The sequence below is a fragment of the Polypterus senegalus genome, chromosome 6, assembly GCF_016835505.1.
Source record: "Polypterus senegalus isolate Bchr_013 chromosome 6, ASM1683550v1, whole genome shotgun sequence".
In the NCBI taxonomy this organism is placed as follows: domain Eukaryota; kingdom Metazoa; phylum Chordata; class Cladistia; order Polypteriformes; family Polypteridae; genus Polypterus; species Polypterus senegalus.
In genome coordinates, this window is record NC_053159.1 from 133,673,206 (window position 1) to 133,692,865 (window position 19,660).

General features: G+C 36.5%; 1 protein-coding gene across 3 annotated transcripts in view; it reads left to right on the forward strand.

Moving 5' to 3' along the window:
- Window positions 1-19,660, forward strand: part of LOC120531645 (protein KIAA0100-like) — a 69,381-nt gene that overhangs the window by 41,389 nt on the left and 8,332 nt on the right. For 2 of the 3 annotated variants that reach the window (XM_039757243.1, XM_039757241.1), the window contains 11 exons: window positions 396-687; window positions 2,611-2,768; window positions 3,346-3,552; window positions 3,935-4,034; window positions 9,542-9,724; window positions 11,469-11,590; window positions 12,153-12,308; window positions 13,129-13,250; window positions 15,112-15,292; window positions 15,832-15,918; window positions 19,059-19,067. In XM_039757243.1, coding sequence (XP_039613177.1) covers window positions 396-687; window positions 2,611-2,768; window positions 3,346-3,552; window positions 3,935-4,034; window positions 9,542-9,724; window positions 11,469-11,590; window positions 12,153-12,308; window positions 13,129-13,250; window positions 15,112-15,292; window positions 15,832-15,918; window positions 19,059-19,067 — 1,617 coding nt within the window. The remainder of the gene's footprint in view (window positions 1-395; window positions 688-2,610; window positions 2,769-3,345; window positions 3,553-3,934; window positions 4,035-9,541; window positions 9,725-11,468; window positions 11,591-12,152; window positions 12,309-13,128; window positions 13,251-15,111; window positions 15,293-15,831; window positions 15,919-19,058; window positions 19,068-19,660) is intronic. The other variant, XM_039757242.1, reaches the window with a different exon arrangement.

Below are 19,660 nucleotides of genomic sequence, written 5' to 3' on the forward strand. Positions count from 1 at the left end.
GGGATATTACGTTATTTTTAAAATGTTTCATTTTCTTTTTCATAACTTCTTTAACACACTACTTCTCCACTGCGAAGCACGGGTATTTTGCTAGTTATAATAATAAAACTCATTTATTAAGATTTTATTAAATTTGTATTTTCTAGTTTTTATAAAATTTAAGTAAGATTTTGAGTTGGCATCCAGAGTGACTCTGTATCTACATTAATTAACCAAACCTCAACTGAACATTATCAAATACTGTGGTTATTTGTAAAAGAAAATTGTATATAAAAAAATTGTCATCAGGCAATCCACATCTCTAATGAGTTTTGAAGTTCTTAGATTCATAGAAATACAAGGTGATATAATGACCAATTAATCTCTTTTTTTCCTGTTCTTTTGGCCATTTTTAGGACGCCTCTCAAAAGGATGAGGGAAATGCAACTCATAAATTGTGCCTAGTAGACCTTCGGGCATCCTGGACTGCAACAAATCGTAACATTGCTTTTGGATTGTATGATGGTTACAAGAAAGCGGCAGTACTTAAGAGGAACCTATCTACAGAGGCTTTAAAAGGGTTAAAGATTGACACACAATTACAAGCCAAGAAACTTAAACGGTCACTTTCAAACTACTCCTCAACACCAGCATCCTTTACTCCTACCCCAGCTCCTACTGGAAAGGCTGAGAAAAGACAGAGTGAAGGTATATCAGTTATATTTGTAGTAGGAGCATAGAGTGCATTATTAGCAATTGTGATAATTCTGATTAGTTGGGTTCTGTTGCATTAGTTGTAGATCAAATCCAGACATTGCTAGAATTTCTTTAACACATTTCTAGTTGAAGAGTCAGTTTACATAACATACTAAAACATTTTCTGACACACTTAAAGGTGTATTCCACCCACAAGTTATTTTTTATATGTTACTTAAACAAATATGGCTTGTAGTCATGGGTGAAAAAAATAATCTCATGTTTTCATACTGAAAGGAGGGAAAACAATTGATGTTATAAAAGCTAATAGTGACCCGAGCAAACAATTTGAAAAACGTCCATGAAAAAAAAAAAGTCTCACATTACTTGTGTCGCATAATCTACACATCAGTTATCCATTCATATGCTCAAAATGTGAAAAACAGCTTTTTTTTTTCTAAAATTATTATATAAATAGATACTTCTGGGAAAATTGAGCACATATCATAAATGCAAAACTAAAGCCACAAGAGATTGACTGTTTGAACTGAAGACAGGACTCGACTCTTGATTAATGAATGAGGGGGAGAAGGCATATCTTTAGTTGAAACATTTGGAAATTTAAGTAATAGGTACATTTAAAAGTATCAATAATAAATAAAAAATATGCAGGTAAGCAGTATTAGCTGCTCTTGTTATTGTCTTATTCAAATAATGTACACAAAATTGAAGTTTGGTGTAGTGGTTAAAGCTATGGACTTCAAACCCTGGGATTGTGGGTTCAAATTCCGCTACTGACACTGTGGGACCTTCAGCAAGTCACTTGACCTGCCTGTGCTCCAACTGGAAAAAGATATAGAAAATGATATTTAACCAATTGTATCATAAATGTTGTAAGTCACTTTGGATAAATGTATTGGCCTAAAAAGTAAATGTAAAATAGTCCAATAAGCAATGTAATTCCATATATACTCCTTCTTCTGTCTCAGCTGTGCTAGCCTTGTGTTGTTCTTTATCTCTGGATTTTTTAAATTTCAAAAGGGTCTCATTTAAAGCTCTACAAATACTTTTTATAAATAATATGTGACAAAAAGAATTCCACAATACAATGGCAGACTAGTTATTACATAAAAATGATGATAATCTTTGTGATACTACTAATTTAAAATGCAAGTGTTATTTAATTGTGTCTGAAATGTTTATGCTCTTTTCAGTACCGATATGTTTGCATTTCTGGTGATTTTTATATAGCTGTTTTGATATATAATTTTTTTTCTGTAGCTAAATGTGCAATAATTTTAAAAATTGCATGGACTCAAGTCTAACATTTAGTTCCTGGTAGCCTTCTTTTTTCTCACAGTTTTATTTTTTTTTTAAACTGTACATCTAGCATTTTATTTTTAACTTACTGTGATTGTCATAATGATTGACACCTACTTACTTGTCTGTTTTTCACATCTGTCTGGATGTTTTATTAAAGAATAACACTAATCCGTACACTTTCCAAATCATTCTTTCCTAACAAACATCTTCTAGTTACAGAAGTAAGTATTTACATCACTTAAAAATGGCATTGGGCTGCAAATGCAGGTCAGATGTATGACCAACTGGCAAGTTCTCCACTGATGCAAGGTACAGGCAAGCAGCACCTATTGTAGTGACAGTAGGCTACAAAGACAAACACAATTCTACTCCAGTCAGAAACTGCAGGTTTCTAATTTTTTTTTAATCTGATATAGCATGAAATGTCTATGTTTTTTGTTTGTGCCTGAAAATGACAAGTCACATTCAAACTAAAAGACAGCTCGGCTTATAGTAAGCTTTTATAGTATTTTACTACCTTGGAAAAGAGAGACTCTGAATTTGGTCCAGCTAGGAGTATGCTTTAATATAATTGCTAAAAGGGTAATTTTAGTGATTATCTTCTGTTTTTAGGTACATCAATGCTTCAGAAATTGATTGAGGAAACCGATAAGTTTGTGGTATTCACAGAAGAGGACCCTGGTGTCCGAGATCAACTATGCGGCATTGCTGCCTGTCAAACTGATGATATCTATAACCGTAACTGGCTCATCGAACTCATAAACTGTCAGGTACCATAAAGATGAAGAAAAAAAAAGAAAGTTAAGATTTCAGTATGGAGGCATCTGTGAAGTTTTTGTTTTTTTTTTTTTTTGCATTGCATCTTGGGTGCTAAACTAATTTTAACATTCCAGTGCATGGATTAGTCAATTTTGATTTTTAATGTAATTTGTTGAAATAATGTTGTTATACACAGGAATAAATTACACATTTGACAGGGTTTTTAAATGTTTAATTCTTCTCAAGACTGAAGTTGTGTAGTAGAATGAGAAATGCAGACACTGAGTTCTTCCTCCTTGCTCAACATAGTGCATGGTTGTTATACTACATGTTTCTTTATGTCACTGTATCTGGACAATACTGTTATGAGTTTTATTCACATGTGCATGTTAACTCTGGCACACAGGGGCTCAGCAGTTAGAAGTGGTTATTTATAAAACTAGTTTATCTTATTTCATTATCATCTGTTTGCTATTTAGAATAATTAATGAACATTTTTTTTATTATACTTTATTGTGCTTAATACAAGGCATTTAAATTTAACTTATTTTCATTTAATGCAGTGGATGTGTTTATTTCTATGTTTAGATGATGTTGCGTGGTACAGAGACAGCGGGCTGTGTGTTGGTTTCTGCCGCCAAAGCTCAGCTTCTTCAGTGCCAACACCACCCAGCTTGGTACAGTGACACCCTCAAACAGAAGACAACATGGACATGCTTTCTAGACGGCATGCAGTACTTTGCCACTATGGAACAGAACCCATCAGAGTTAGAAGATTGGCAGCTTTGGCTGGAGGTCAGTCTTTGCATAGTTCTTGATGTACTTTATATTTTGGATTTGTCTGTTAAAGTGTCAAAAGCTAAGAGTAAAACATTCCTTCCCATTTTTTTTATATCTGAAACTGCCAGAAACTTGGCATAGTAAACTTTACCATGTTGATAAAAGTCATGAAGAAAATAATGTTAATGGATAAAATATGAGTATCTCATTGATGTTTATTATAAGATCCCTTTTAAAGCTGAGGGCATGTTTTAAATCACAAATTACTGTATGTCTTGAAATTCTCTGTATTTTATTTACTCCCTTTATGATAAAGATAATGTTATTGGTATGGAGACATGATGATGTTTATTTTGGTGGTAGGCAGTACTGATTAATTTTCTCTTATTTCGTCAAGGTGAAAAACATCGAAGAACATAGGCAACGGCATGTGGACTCTGTCTTAGAGCTTATGGAGAGTGGACAGGCTGTAGGTGGTATGGTTAGCACAACTACAGGTGTGTACACAGTCATTAGTTAATTTAGATTACTATTTATTTATTTAGTTGTCAGTTTTTATCCAAAAAAACTCAAAAACTTGTAGGTATCATAGCCTTATTTGTAGTTCTGCATATTTATACAGTAGGAACACTGGCAGCTTAAGTAATGTTTTTTCATACCTACACAGTGAGTTAGTTTTGTAAATGTGACCTCTTGGTGCCTACAAAAGAATAGCACGATGAGAAGCAAATGAACTATACTCTTATCAGTGACCAAAGGAACATGACTATATTATGGTTCCTGTGATGGTGCTGATTGGCCTCATGCAACCAGGGGCCGTATGTATAAACGGTTTGTATGCACAGAAAAGTTGCGTAAGAACGTTTCCACGTTCAGATCGCAATGTATAAAACCTACACTTGGTGTAAAGCCACGCACATTTCTACGGTACCTCATACCTTGTCGTACACGAGTTCTCCGCTCGGTTTTGCAGACTGGCGGCACCCAGCGTCAAAGCAGTGCTACTGTTCCTGTGTGGTTATTCTTTCTTTTCCTGACGCGGCTTTATAAATACACTGAAATGAACCGCATATTGTTTATTGGTATAATGCATCTGATTGTAATTAACCTGTAACAATATAATGGTCCAGGGAATAGCCATAGTATTCCAATTACCATAACTGCTTTAGCGTTGTTACTCTCACTGCACCTTCTTCTTCTTCTTCTTCTTTCAGCTTCTTCCGTTAGGGGTTGCAACAGTGGATCATCTTTTTCCATATTACTCTCACTGCACCACTCGGGAGTATTTATATCACTGTATCTGAGTGGGGAATCACAGCAGCAGCTGATCAGAAAGAGAATTATCGGTATACAGCATCAAGCACACGTTACCTCTGCCATGGCAAAACGTTTCAAAGCCTTTCCTGTATGGACCTCGCGTTTCAGAAACAGTTTCATCCCAAGAACTCTAAACGCACTCAATCAATTGCTCCTTGTAGAACTGTTTGTACTTATAAGTACAATTACCCCACTGTAAACTTGCACTACAGTTATAATATTGCACAACCTGTGGCACATTATTAAGTGCATATTTACATATGATGACGATATCATTTTTAAGATGAAATGCATGTTGCATATGTTGATTATACGAGGGATATCCAGAAAAAAAGGTTACAACAGCTGTTAAAAATCGAAAAATGAATATATTTCAACCACATTTACAGGGTATTTTCCAAAATATGTGTTTATTTCTCAACATATTCGCCGTCAACTTCGATGCACTTCTTCAGCCTGGGCACCAGCTTTTTTATACCCTTGTCGAATACGCTCCACTCCACCTCCGAAAGCCACTTCTCCACTGTCTCCTTCACCTCCTCATAGTTGGAAAAACGTTTCCCACCCAAGAATTCTTTCAGTTTGGTGAAAAGGTGAAAATCTGAGGGCGCAAGGTTCGGGGAATAGGGTGGGTGGATAACAATATCCCATCCAAAGGACACAAGCAGGTCCTGAGTCACATGAGCGGTATGGGTCTGGCGTTGTCGTGAAGGAGGGACACACCACGAGTCAGCATTCCCCTCCTTTTGTCTTTAATCTTTTTTTTCAATTTTTTTAGGGTCTCACAATATGTTTCAGCATTGATGGTGGTCCCTTTGGCCATGAAATCCACCAACAAAACCCCTTTTCTGTCCCAAAAGACAGATGCCATAATCTTCCGCTCTGAAAACTGAACTTTGAATTTTTTGGCTGATAGGGAATGGGTATGGCGCCATTATTGGGACTGCCTTTTGGACTCCGGAGTATAGTGACGTACCCAAGTTTCGTCTCCAGTCACAATAGAGTCAAGAATCGCCTCACCCTCGATTTCATAACGCTGAAGAAATTCACGTGCAGCCAAAACGCGATTTTGGCGATGTTCTGGAGTCAACATTTTTGGACCCATCTTGCACTCAGCTTCCTGTAATCAAGTTTTTCTGAGACAATTTCACCCATGAGACTTCATTAGATGTGTGGGAACATTTCATGAAGGGTGTCAATCGTCACACGACAAGCACTGCGAAGTTTTTCATCAACTTGCTGCAGAAGCTCTTCTGAAACGAGAGACGGCCTCCCACTCCTTTCTTCGTCATGAGTGTCAGTGCAGCATTCTTTGAACGACCTAACCCACTTGTAAACATGCTGACGTGACATTACCTCGGGTCCATAAGTTTCCACAAGCTGACGATGGATCTCGGCCGCGGATTCGCGATGCACAGTGAGGAACTTGATTACCAAACGAATCTCACATCGGCGGTAGGTGGAGCAAACGGCCTCAGCAGAGGTTGACGAACTCACTTGCTGTGATGACATTTCACAACTGACTGGTGTGGTCCCGGGCTTATTTTGACCGTTCGGACCCCCCTACACACTGGTATGCCAACCTTCGAAAAAAAAAATTCCCTGCACCCTCCAGGGCACTTGTAACCTTTTTTTCTGGATATCCCTCGTATTATACAGATAAAACTTTAACTTCATTTAAATAATCTATATTGTTAATAATTAAACATGTGAGGACACAGTGCCGCAGCGCTAGCAAGTTCACATATTGTTCCTGCCTCGCGCTGTATATTTACTGAGGCTGGCACGACACTGGAAGGATAGAATAATTAAACACATACTATGAAGATATTTCAATGTTCCTTAAATGTTTTGAAGAATCGTCGTTGTAAGCTTACAGATGGCTTAACATCTATTACAGAGCTGATTGTGTGGCGATTGGGTATTTGGGGAAAGAAAAGTAATGACAGGAATTGGAGGTTAGTACGTTTGAAAGAGACAGTACTACTACAATAAATTGATTCATCGAAGGTTGCACATGGCGCAGCAGCATCTTGTGTGAGACATGAACAATCACTGCGCCATCGTGTTCCCATGTTTAATAGCATGCTTTCATTCCAATCATCATGAAAATGATATCATGTATACATCTCAGTATTTTAATTATTCAGAGAGCTGTAATATCACAAATGTAATGGATTCTGTGTCCTGTCAGAGAAAGAGAAAGAACGGAAGCACGTAGTGATTCACACACATAGAGCACATTGAAGATCAAATGCAAAATAAAGCATTTAACGTGCTACTTTAGTTACGATGGGATTTGAGAAACTAGTAAATTAAATGATTTTAAGATGAAGTTTATGATGTTCTACTTTAATGACAAAATAAACTACGTGATTAAAGTTTACATTTCGTGATATTTTCACACTTTGTGCCTATTTTATTTTTGTCTGTACCCTAATAAGCTTTCATATGACACTCAGATGGTGGGCTACAACTTGCCTTTTCACGGCGACTTTGATATGTGACTTTTTTTTTATTTTGGCACTGTGCGACTTTGCGAACTTGAGCTTTCGAGTTTCTCCGACACGCTATATCACTCGATCAGCTTCCTTTCGTTGATTATACCATTGTCTTTTCACAGAGCTTAAGGGCTATTTACTGTATTTTGATGTGCATATTCAAAGAGGCGTAATTCTGGAAGGTGTTGGGGCGGGACAGTATGAGCGTTACTTTTGATGCTGACCGGGATTTATGTAGCGGAAGAACGCGGAAATTGGCTAACGCACAGATTCCTGCATCTGGATTTTTCTGTGCGTAAGCACATTTCGACTTTTGTGCTTACGTCATGTTATAGTGTGAATTCTACTCACGGTGTTATGCATGAGGCCCCAAGTCTTTCTGGTAGCCTGTTGAACCCGCTACCACCAATAACATACCGATACATAGCGATGAGCCCAGTAAATGAGGACACACACATAGCAAGGGTAGGTGCATAAAGTGCATCAGTGTTTTTATTAAAACAATCCAAAAACAAAAGTTATTCAAAACAAAGTGCATTGCTCACATCAATTCAATAAATAAGTAATCCATAAAAAAAACTCTGGAGGTTAAAAATCATAGAGACACCTCAGTCCACAAAATCCACTCAGGACCCCTAATGCTTCCCAACTTACTTGGCATGTTCTCCCCTTATCCTATTTAGACCTCACAGTGAGAGAAGACAACCGTCAGCACGTGCAGTCAACCCTCACTGACAGATTCTAGTCCCTGCAAGCTGTGGCTCCCAGGAAGGCTCTCGATCCAATTCTCTCATGTTCCTCATTGCCAGTCTATCAGCATCTACAGGAGACACAAAGTTTTCTCTCTCCCAACCACCTGCCTCACACTTCTTTAAAACACGGGTGCTCTCTCTCTCCCTCACCATCTCTTTCCTTTGGCTCCTTCTTGTCTTCTAACCTCTATTCTCTCTCTTGCCTTTCCTTTGCTTCTCCTCTCCATCAGCACAGCACATATTCCAACTTTGCCTCCTCAACTTTGCCTTCATCAGTGCCACCATCAGCGGAGACATCAGCAGTAATGATCCCTTCCCCATTTAGCTCTCGATCTGACTGTTTCCTTCAGCACATCTGCCATGTCACTTCAAGCCGGCTCTCCCATCTTCCTCACTCACCATCTGGACCCCTAATTGGATCACACAGGTTCCCCACTACCCCTCAGTGTTCAGCGTTCTCTGCAGGGCACTGACCGCCTTCCTCTCCTCATCTGTACTGGCTGTTGCACAACATTTCAGTCGCCTTCCCTACTTCCGCTCTCTATTCGATCTCTTTCTGTTCTGTGCAGGCTCCTTTATCCTCTGCTTCATAATTGGGTACAGGTGTGAAGACTGCTCCCTCCATAGCATCATTGAGGTTTTTGACTGATCCACCCACCTCCGCATGTGTATGAGGCACGGTCAGCCACCTCCCCAATTACCAGTGGAGCGAAACACATTCGTGCATACCTACACCCAGCTGGAGTCTGCAGCTTCTCAGTGAATGATTATTTATTTAAAATTGGCTGCTGATTTCCTAGCTACCGACCCACTATACCACAGTGCTTTGCTTTTTCTTATTGCCTTCTAGGTTCATTGTTGATGAGAAGAAAAAAGCAACATCATTTGCCTCTCTCTTACTATTGATTTTCTGACACTTAATATATAAAATTGGACTACTTATGTCCACTTTAATTTTTCAAATTGATGATTGGTGACTAAGCGTATGAAAGCAGAAGGGTTATGTCCCTGGCCAAATGTCTTTGCTGAATGTTAAACTCAGATGTAGAGAAGCACATAGAGTTGTTTATATTGCAAGGGTAAATCAAATAGTAAAGGTTTTATTCCCTCTGCCCAAAGAAATCTCACTATGGCATGTTGTATAACAATGGCACAGTCCTGCAGTGGAGTGTCCATGTTCATGTGATCTTGGTTTTAACTAGACTAACAACAGAACACTGCCCTGTGCATGTTTAAACTACCCATAAGCCATCATGAACATGATGTATAGAATTAGTTTCTATCAGTTGCAGTTACTGTGTAATTTTCCAATTGCCTTAACTTTTTGATTTGCTCTTGCATTACCATAAAGCAGCAGCAGAGCAGTATACAAGTCAGTCTTCTTTGTTTTTTGATTTGTTTTTTGTTTGCTTGCTAATTCATCTTAACTTGTAGACTGGAACCAGCCATCACAAGCGCAGCAAACTCCACAAGTCCAGAGAATCATTTCTCGATGCAGCTGTAGAATGTATTACATTGGTTACAGCCATGACATAGATCCAGAGCTGGCTACACAGATTAAACCACCAGAAATCCAAGATGAGCATGAAAAAGAAGATTTACTGAAGAAACAAGATGGTATGATGTGTGCAAATGTGAATACAATATAACTACATTCAGGACAAGGTGTTCTTTCTTATAATGCTTCCTAATTATAATATGTGCAGTATATAGTGCACCATTTAAGTTTATAGTTAAAGCATTCATTATCATTATGAATAAATATCTGCACCTTAGAATTTCTGTGAATTACAACTAAAAACATTATGTCTGTAAATTTAATGAATGACATTACTTTATGCAAATATTTAGTCCAGGTTTAAGCTAGAGTTTGGCTCATTTTCCACTGCATTGACCTCCCAGCACCACTGAGTTGCTTATTCTTTCAGGCACTATTACTGTATTGATCCACCATGAGATGAACTTAATTTTTAATTGTTTGCTGTTGGAAAATGACAACAATTATATTTTTAACTAATAAATCACTGGACCCAGTGTTAAAGTTTGTGTATAAAATGGGAAGGGAACTGGTTATTTGTAGATAATTGGTAACAGTCCTTCAAAATAGGAATAAATATAGTGTTTTGACAAGTGTGGTCAGTACCATTATTTATCAGTTATACTAGTTGTTGAGGAGAAGAGAACGTTGAGCAAATAACTGTCATTGGCAAATGTCTGTGTTGGTAGAAAAACTGGAAACTCTACCCATAAATAAGTGGCAAAAAATTGTAAAAGCATATTTTAAAACTGAGAGAAATTAATAGACTAATTGGTTATGAAGTTGTTCCAGGAAAGGAACCCAGTATCATATAGTTTCTTTGTCTTCCCTGTAACATTACAAAGAAATTGTATTGTTATTGCTCTGTATTCACAGGATATGGAAATTAATATTTTTGGTATGGAGCTGGCCTGATTATAGTGTGTAAGAGTTTTAGAACAAACTGAGACTTGCTTCCTTTGGACGGTTGTTTTTAATCATATATGAAGTACATTTTAAACATTTCCAGTGGAACAGCATAAGTTCAAAGCTCAATAATTAATTGAATAAAAGAATAACTCCACTAGTCTGCATCACTATTATGGCTTTTGACCACTTGGAGTTGACACCATTTGTATACTTGTATCAGTCTCAAACATTTGGGCCCTGTTTTGCTCTCCACCATAATCTGCCAGAGCTCAACTGTAGAGTTGTGAGTATTGTCACCAGTACCTTCCCTCTCCATCTGTTTTAAAAGCAGCACCAAGCATTTTACTGTAAGAAGCAAAGTGGAGTTGGATGCTACTTGCTGATTATTAAGGGAGACAGCGACATGCATAATGTATCTCTTTAAATGGTGAAAAGTGTATAAGGTCAACTCCCAAGAGTGGGCAAGCTTGCAGATAAATACTGTTTCATTCTTGCTTGAACAAGTCTCTCACAATGGGAGTTTAGAACTGTTAAAAATCCCTTATAAGTATGAACTGAAACTTGAGACAGTTGATAAACTTGTTTCTTGCTGGCGAGTCTTTTGCAATACTTTTAGCTAATAGGTTAAATTCATAATTTTTCACGTAGGTAACCTGAAAATAATGGAGGTATAAATTTTTGATCCTATCGCCCATCCCAAATAAAACACATAAGTTCAAAACACTTAATTCAGAAGCTATTGAATGCAGAGTTCCTTTAGGTCGAAATTGCCAGTTACTAGGAAAGTATGTATAACTAGAAATACTGTATGTACTTGGGGTTTAATTTTTAAATCTGACTATCCTATTAGTATTAAAAAAAACTGAACAAATACACATGACCTATTTTTCTCAGTGCCCTCTGCCTGTTTTATAGGAGCTGTTGATACTTTTACACTAATCCACCATGACCTGGAAATCTCAACTAATCCAGTGCAGTATGCCATGATACTGGACATTGTAAATAATCTTCTCCTGCATGTGGAACCCAAACGCAAGGTACTGTATGGAGCCTAGTGTGACCATAGATCATCAAAAAGTGACTTTATATTTTATAATATACATTTCAGTAGTTACAGCCAAACCCAAACTCACTTTGGCAATGATAAACATTACATTTTTAGTACTGTGAGTCATATAATCTAATAAGAAAGCTGAAAACAGTAAGATTAGTATGATTTTAAAAATATGTTCTTTCATACTGCATAATACAGATTGCTGAGTACTGGATTTAGATAAACTGCAACAAGAAAACCTGTGCTTTTTCGGTTTGTATTTCTGAAAGTGAATTCACTCCATTCAACAATCTTGTATCCTAATCTATTTACAGTATGTCTTCCCTGTATAGAAAGTTTACTTTGCTTTTGTTTAAATATGTGCTCTATGTTATTTTATTTTCCTGCATTGTGGAAGGTTTATAGAGGCATTGGACAAGTCATAAACACCCAGGATTACACTGTAATTGTAAATTGTAAAGTCAGTGTTAATTTTAGACATTCATGAAAACATGTGGATGTTGACAGTAGGAGACCACTTATGCTTTGCTTGCTTTTTTGTTCAGGAGCATAGTGAGAAGAAGCAGAGGGTCCGATTTCAACTGGAAATCTCCAGCAATCCAGAGGAACAACGTAGCAGCATTCTTCATCTGCAAGAGGCAGTCAGGCAACATGTGGCACAGATCAGGAGACTTGAGAAGCAGATCTATTCAAATATGAGAGTATGCTTCTCCTCTCTTGCCCTTTATTAATATGCATATACAGATTTTAAAAGTTGAAGTAGTACTACTGGCAGGATACATACCCAGGGATGTAGTTTGGTGAGCTAATTTACCAATGTGATTAAATCCCTGATAGTAAGGCTCAGTACTACATATTAACAAAAAAATGAAGTTATTCATATAATAGAACCTAAATGTAAGATTCATGTTTAGACAGATTTAGAATGTAATAAACTTTGTTCCTAGATAAAGCTCTAGTTTTACAGCTTTACTAATGGCGTGATTCATCTGATCCTTGGGCCGAATTCACATAATACATTTCCTAAATAATGTACAGAACAAGGGGGAATTGAGTTCCTAGTGATCTTACAATTCTGCTTTATATTACATCATCATTATTTTTACATCACAATAACAAACATCTGAGACTAAATCTTACAGCACATTGCTTCAGTATCTTGCAGTGAGCTATTTTCTTGACCAGATTAATATTATTCATGCTGAATTTGTTTTTGTTTTTTTTTTACTATACTGCACTATATGTAATGTATATTACTTAGGTCTCCTTTGCTGCTTTGAATCTGTAGTTAAACCCAGTTTTATCTTATTTCCTTTTCCATTAATGTTAACTTTAAATAGAGCTAGTGGAACCAGCCATTTTTTTCCTGCTAGCTCCTGACTTTCTGTTTTATACAGTTCATTTCAGCTTTCAACAGTATATCTTTTGATTTACATCTACAGTGTATGTACTGTATAAATATAGTATGAGTAAATGTGAATGTAGTACAGTAAAATTGCTAATTCTGTTGAATTCAACTAGTCATTTCAGGATGAGGGAAAAAATGAAGACCTATCTGACGTCAACCAGAAACTACAGAATCAGCTAAACCAAGAGAAGATGGACTTGCAGATGAAAAGCGAAGAACTGAACATTTTAATCAGGTAACATGTAAAGATATTGATAACTATTTACCATTGCTATTTTAATGAATAATGTAAAAAATGAAAGAGTTTCAGTCAAGTTTATTTTATTGATGTTTGAAAAGTCATCTACAGTTAGGTCCATAAATATTTGGACAGAGACAACTTTTTTCTAATTTTGGTTCTGTACATTACCACAAAGAATTTTAAATGAAACAACTCAGATGCAGTTGAAGTGCAGACTTTCAGCTTTAATTCAGTGGGTTGACCAAAAAGATTGCATAAAAATGTGAGGCAACTAAAGCATTTTTGTAATACAATCCCTTTATTTCAGGGGCTGAAAAGTAATTGGACAAATTAAATAACTGGAAATAAAATGTTCATTTCTAATACTTGGTTGAAAACTCTTTGCTGGCAATGATAGCCTGAAGTCTTGAACTCATAGACATCACCAGATGCTGGGTTTCCTCCTTTTTAATGCCCTGCCAGGCCTTTACTGCAGTGGCTTTCAGTTGCTGTTTATTTGTGGGCCTTTCTGTCCGAAGTTTAGTCAGGTGACTGACTTGGCCATTCAAGAATTTTCCACTTCTTTGCTTTAATAAACTCCTGGGTTCCTTTGGCTGTATGTTTTGGGTCATTGTCCATCTGTATCATAAAACGCCACCCAATCAGTTTGACTGCATTTAGCTGGATTTGAGCAGACAGTATGTCTTTGAACACCTCAGAATTCATTCGGCTGCTTCTGTCCTATGTCACATCATCAATAAACACTAGTGTCCCAGTGCCACTGGCAGCCATGCTCGCCCAAGCCATCACACTGCATCCACCGTGTTTTACAGGTGATGTGGTATGCTTTGGATAATGAGCTGTCCCACGCCTTCTCCATACTTTTTTCTTGCCATCATTCTGGTAGAGGTTGATCTTGGTTTCATCTGTCCAAAGAATGTTTTTCCAGAACTGTGCTGGCTTTTTTAGATGTTCTTTAGCAAAGTCCAATCTAGCCTTTCAATTTTTGAGGCTTATGAGTGGCTTGCACCTTGCACCGCACCCTCTGTATTTACTTTCATGCAGTCTTCTCTTTATGGTAGACTTGGATATCGATACGCCTTCCCCCTGGAGAGTGTTGTTCACTTGGTTGGCTGTTGTGAAGGGGTTTCTCTTCACCATGGAAATGATTCTGCTATCATCCACCACTGTTGTCTTCCGTGGATGTCCAGGTCTTTTTGCGTTGCTGCGTTCACCAGTGCTTGCTTTCTTTCTCAGGATGTACCAAACTGTAGATTTTGCCACTCGTAATATTGTAGCAATTTCTCGGATGGGTTTTTCCTGTTTTCACAGCTTAAGGATGGCTTCTTTCACCTGCATGGAGAGCTCCTTTGACCGCATGTTTTCTGTTCACAGCAAAATCTTCCACCTGCAAGCACCACACCTCAAATCAACTCCAGGCCTTTTATCTACTTAACTGATAATGACATAACGATGGACTTGCCCACACCTGCCCATGAAATAGCCTTTGAGTCAATTGTCCAATTACTTTTGAGCCCCTGAAATGAAGGGATTGTGTTAAAACAATGCTTTAGTTGCCTCACATTTTTATGCAATCTTTTTGTTCCACCCACTGAATTAAAGCTGAAAGTCTGCACTTCAACTACATCTGAGTTGTTTCATTTAAAATTCATTGTGGTAATGTACAAAACCAAAATTAGAAAAAAGTTGTCTCTGTCCAAATATTTATGGACCTAACTGTAACTAGTGTGGTATATGTAACCCTGCACAATTTAACTCTGCAAGTATTCAATTGAAACTTTAGATAAAGCATAGAGTCATTCAGTGTGTAGTACCCAAAATGGCATTCAACTCATTATGTTTCTACATTTTGTAGGTGTTTCAAAGATTTCCAGCTACAGAGAGCAAATAAGATGGAGCTGCGCAAGCAGCAAGAAGACATCAGTGTGGTACGCCGTACAGAGATCTATTTTGCACAGGCACGATGGAGATTGACAGAAGAGGATGGTCAGTTGGGCATCGCCGAGCTAGAGCTACAGAGGTTCATGTACAGTAAGGTAAATGATAACGATAAAGCCGCTAAGCCACATTGTACTTTTCAGTTCATTTGAAATCTTTTCTATCCATATTTCCTGTTGAGGACTACAGTGGGAACATGCAAAACTGGAAAGACCAAATTTCTCCTCTGCAAATTTTTCTAGCATACCCTGAGGAATTTGTAGAGGCTCCAGTGCCATCTTAGAGACATACAGTAATCCCTCTGACATTTCCTGGTTCTCCACTTAGTATTTTGTATGTGGGTCATGCACTTTGCCTATAGAAGTTCAAGGAATACACATTAGCCAAAAAAAGAAGGAGGGCTTTCAAAGTGAAGGATGAGCTGATATTAGAAAGGAAATTAATGTGTACTATTAAAATGGCAGAAATTAAGGATATCACATTAGTAGGTCACCATAGTGATACACTTTACAGTAAAGGTAGATTGCATTGAAATGAGAAGAGAATAACTAAGACATACACAAAAATGAAGAGTGGCAATTGCAACTAACTTTAGCATTTTTTCTAAAAATAAACATAAACTTTTTATCTTTTCCAGCTAAACAAATCAGATGATACTGCAGAGCACTTGTTGGAACTTGGCTGGTTTACAATGAATAACCTTCTACCAAATGCATCTTACAAGGTAAGCAAGAACAAACTAAAATTATATGAAATAACAATATTCACTTTATTATTATTATATATATCTATCTATCAGATAATAGGTCAAAAATAACATCAGCTGTTTACTGGTAGTTGTATGTATTTCATTTATTTTAAATGATATTTAATTAAATGAATAATTACTGTTAATGATGTTTGGAAATTCAAAAGTAAGAGTCAATTTGCTAGACGAATGTACATCAACACCACAAACTGTGTTCTGTAAAATGTGTTGATAAAAATTTAGTTACATAATTCCCATGTGATTGTTAACTTGGTACAACTAACCACTGAGGAAAATCTAGGTTCATATAAAATACAAATCCTAACATATGTACTGTATATAAAAAGCAGTCTACAGATTTAGGTTTTTTTAAATTCTTCCACATAATTTCACAAGCCAGTCGTGTTGCAATGTGTGAATAACAGAGTTGAGACCATTTGTAAATATGGCCGAAGGCCATAGAAAAATAAGAAGGTAATGATGTTTTCCTAAAAATTGCTAAATCCTGCTCTTGTTGGCTACACAGGCCATAAGCCTTTTTCTTTATCATGTACTTGTGCAGCCATGGAATGATAACACTCTCCGCAGAAGCAGTGGTGGAGCTGCAGGCAAAGTAGTCTTTCACCTGCCTTTCATCCTGTACTAATGCTGCAAAAAACAAACTAGCAATAAGTAAAAACACGTCTCTGGAATTTCTTTTTTTCTTTCTGATCTGTGCAGGTGGTTCACACTTTTTTCTTCCATCAAGGCGTTAGAAACACCATAAATAGTAAAATATTTTTGTTGTTACTATTTTAAAGGATCTCAGGAGTTTTCTGAGTTTTGGAAGGCATTTTAAAGTTTGTTTTGATAGGCACAACTCTATGTGGCTAATTCTTATGCATTCAGCCCACATCACCTTCCCATACACGGACAAGACGTGTGGCAGCTGAGACTTGAAGATTAGTTTGTGCTACACTTTACTGGCAGTTAAAGTGTGCATGTGGTGACCCACATCAGACCCACACAGGCTTAATGGCAATGACCTGTACTCTTTGTGACTGACACATGGCCAAATTTTGCCAAATGGCCAGTCAGAAATTGGAGGTGTAAGTTAGGGCATACCATAATTACAACAACACATTATAGTGAAACTGTCAAATGTACTGAATTTGTGAAAGAATGTCTGTACCTCCAAACAGATCAAAATAGATTAAACAAACAAATCTATTGAGATACAAAATATACAGAACATTAGTAGTAAAAGCTGGCTGGAAAACCTAGTGCTATCACATACATGGGTACATAAATAAAGACCCACTGTTACAAGCATGCTTTAAAAATAGCATCCTGCAATGGACCTGAAGTTGAGACTATGAACATTTGCTAATATTATAGTTTAAAATTAGCACCCAGGGATAACAGTTAATCAAATAAATAAAGGTTCTGAAAACCATGTGGTTACAAACTATGAGAATATCACGATGCACAAAATTAACATTTTTAACATTTGTCCTAATGGTATGCAGCTTACTGCATTATTATTAAATTAAATGTATTCTTTGTTCAATATTTATTTGTGTTTGTGCTACATAATCGATATTAAACAGTACACAAGACTAAAGTGGTATCCTGCAAATCGTACAAATCAAAGAATCACATAACATTAAAGAACATTTTTTGTTATTTAATGCTCATGCTTCCCAAAGTTTAGTTCTTTTTTTATTTGCATATTTATAGCCATATAACAACTAAAAGCCATCAAAACCATTGGCAGCTAGGGACCCTTGCCTTACTTCTGTCACACTAAGTGCTTTTTTCATTACCCATATTTGTACAGTGTGACTTTACAAAAAAATTAAAACTTGCTAAGATTAGCAAGAAACTATTAATGAAAATGCATTTTATTCTGCTGTGAAAAAGTCTTCATTTTCTTGTCAGTTTGTGAACAGTAATTACATAAAGTAGTTTTTGTTTTTTTGGCAGAATTATTTATGACTTTTTAGCTAGTGGTGCTCCCTTAATATTAAGAAAATATATTAATATAGTAATAGTGGGTAACTGATGTTCTATATTATTTGAAATTGGAAAAAATCTATTTCTCATTTAGAGGATATGTGCAGAACTTTTTCAAAACCTGGCAGGATCTATTCAATAACATTTTAGAATAAGCTTTTAAAGCACTGAGGAAGCAGATTATCTCCCCCTTTTTTCTCTTTTTTCTTCTCCATTTATCTTTATTAACTTATTTTTACTAGCTTTAAGTTTTACTCTGCTGGCCTAGCTTTCCTTCTCAGGGATGGGGGTTGATTTGTTTTTGATCCTATTTTTGTAAGAATTGACTTATTTGTATGGAATATTGTATGATTTTAATCGAATCAAAAAAATAAAAATATAGTAATAACCTGTAAAGAAGTGCTTACACTGTAATCTAAAAGTTTTAACCCTAATAATATGCTCTGTTAATAAATGAGCCAAAGCAACTGATACCACTAAGCAAAACCTGGACTGAAAAACAAAAATTAGTTATGGTTCGTCAGTTCAAGGAAAATGGGCTTAGCCCAGTAGCCAAACCCTGCAAAAAATATCAGCTGGCAGATATACACTAATCTCCTTAGTCCTAACTTAGTGATGCTTGATGCATTACTACATAGCTCAGATGAAGTAGCTTTTAAAATTCTGCATTTTAAGAATCAACAAAATGTACAATTTTTGTAAACTGCAGATGAGTATTTTTTTTAAGATTGTGTTTTATGTTGCACCGGAATCCCATGGTTACAGTTACAAGTATTTATACTGGTTTAACTGCAGTGATCAGTTGTTCCTTTTAATGTAAGCTGTAGTGCAAATGAGATTAGTAAAATATTGCTTTTATGTGCCTTACTTTATATGAAACAACAAGCTTATTTTAGTAAAAATTGACAATGAAAGCACTGGATAGAGATTTCTGTCATCTTTAAATTAGCTTGCACCTGCCAGACAGTCCCAGAAAATGTGTAATTTTAAGTAACAAATACAACACTGTTCTAGACATTACATTACCAAATTCTTCTACTTTATTTATTTCAACATTGATAAATTCTGTGCCTCTGCTTCACTGACTTTTTTCTTTTCTTGCTTAACTTTTCCTTGTGCAGCATGTTAGGGTATGTATGGCTCTGTTAAATATGTTTTTTCTTGTTTTATTTGGGGTTTTTTTTTGGGCTTTCATTTTAAATGTTCATTTCCATTTTGCATCTTGGCCTGAGCTATTATGGGTTGTGTGTAAGACTTGTGCATAAAAATTCATGACTCAAATAATGGAGTAAGGCTGGCATCACTTTCCACATACATATTCATCCAGAGAAAGGCCAGTTGTAACCTAAGGTTAAGAAGATCCTTATCTGAACTATGTACATTAATGAAAGGATCTAATTAAATAAACATCGTTGCTACATGCTGAGTCTCACTGCCAATACTTAAAGCCCTGGTTCAGGGACTTGAGTAATTTGTAAAAGCGTACCAAGCTGAATATGCTGAACTGCACAGCTGGCTTCCAATTGCAGTGAGAGGTGGCATTGCTTATTTCATCAAATAGAGAATCAGCAAGTATTGTGACATTATAGTGAGGCTCATAGTTATAGACACATGCCTTCAGTTAATGGCCTTCTCAGCTCCCATATTCTGTTTTATAATTTTTTTGCATTTATTTTCCAGTTGTCAAGATTAGATTGTTGTGAGTTGTACAAAGCTCCATGAT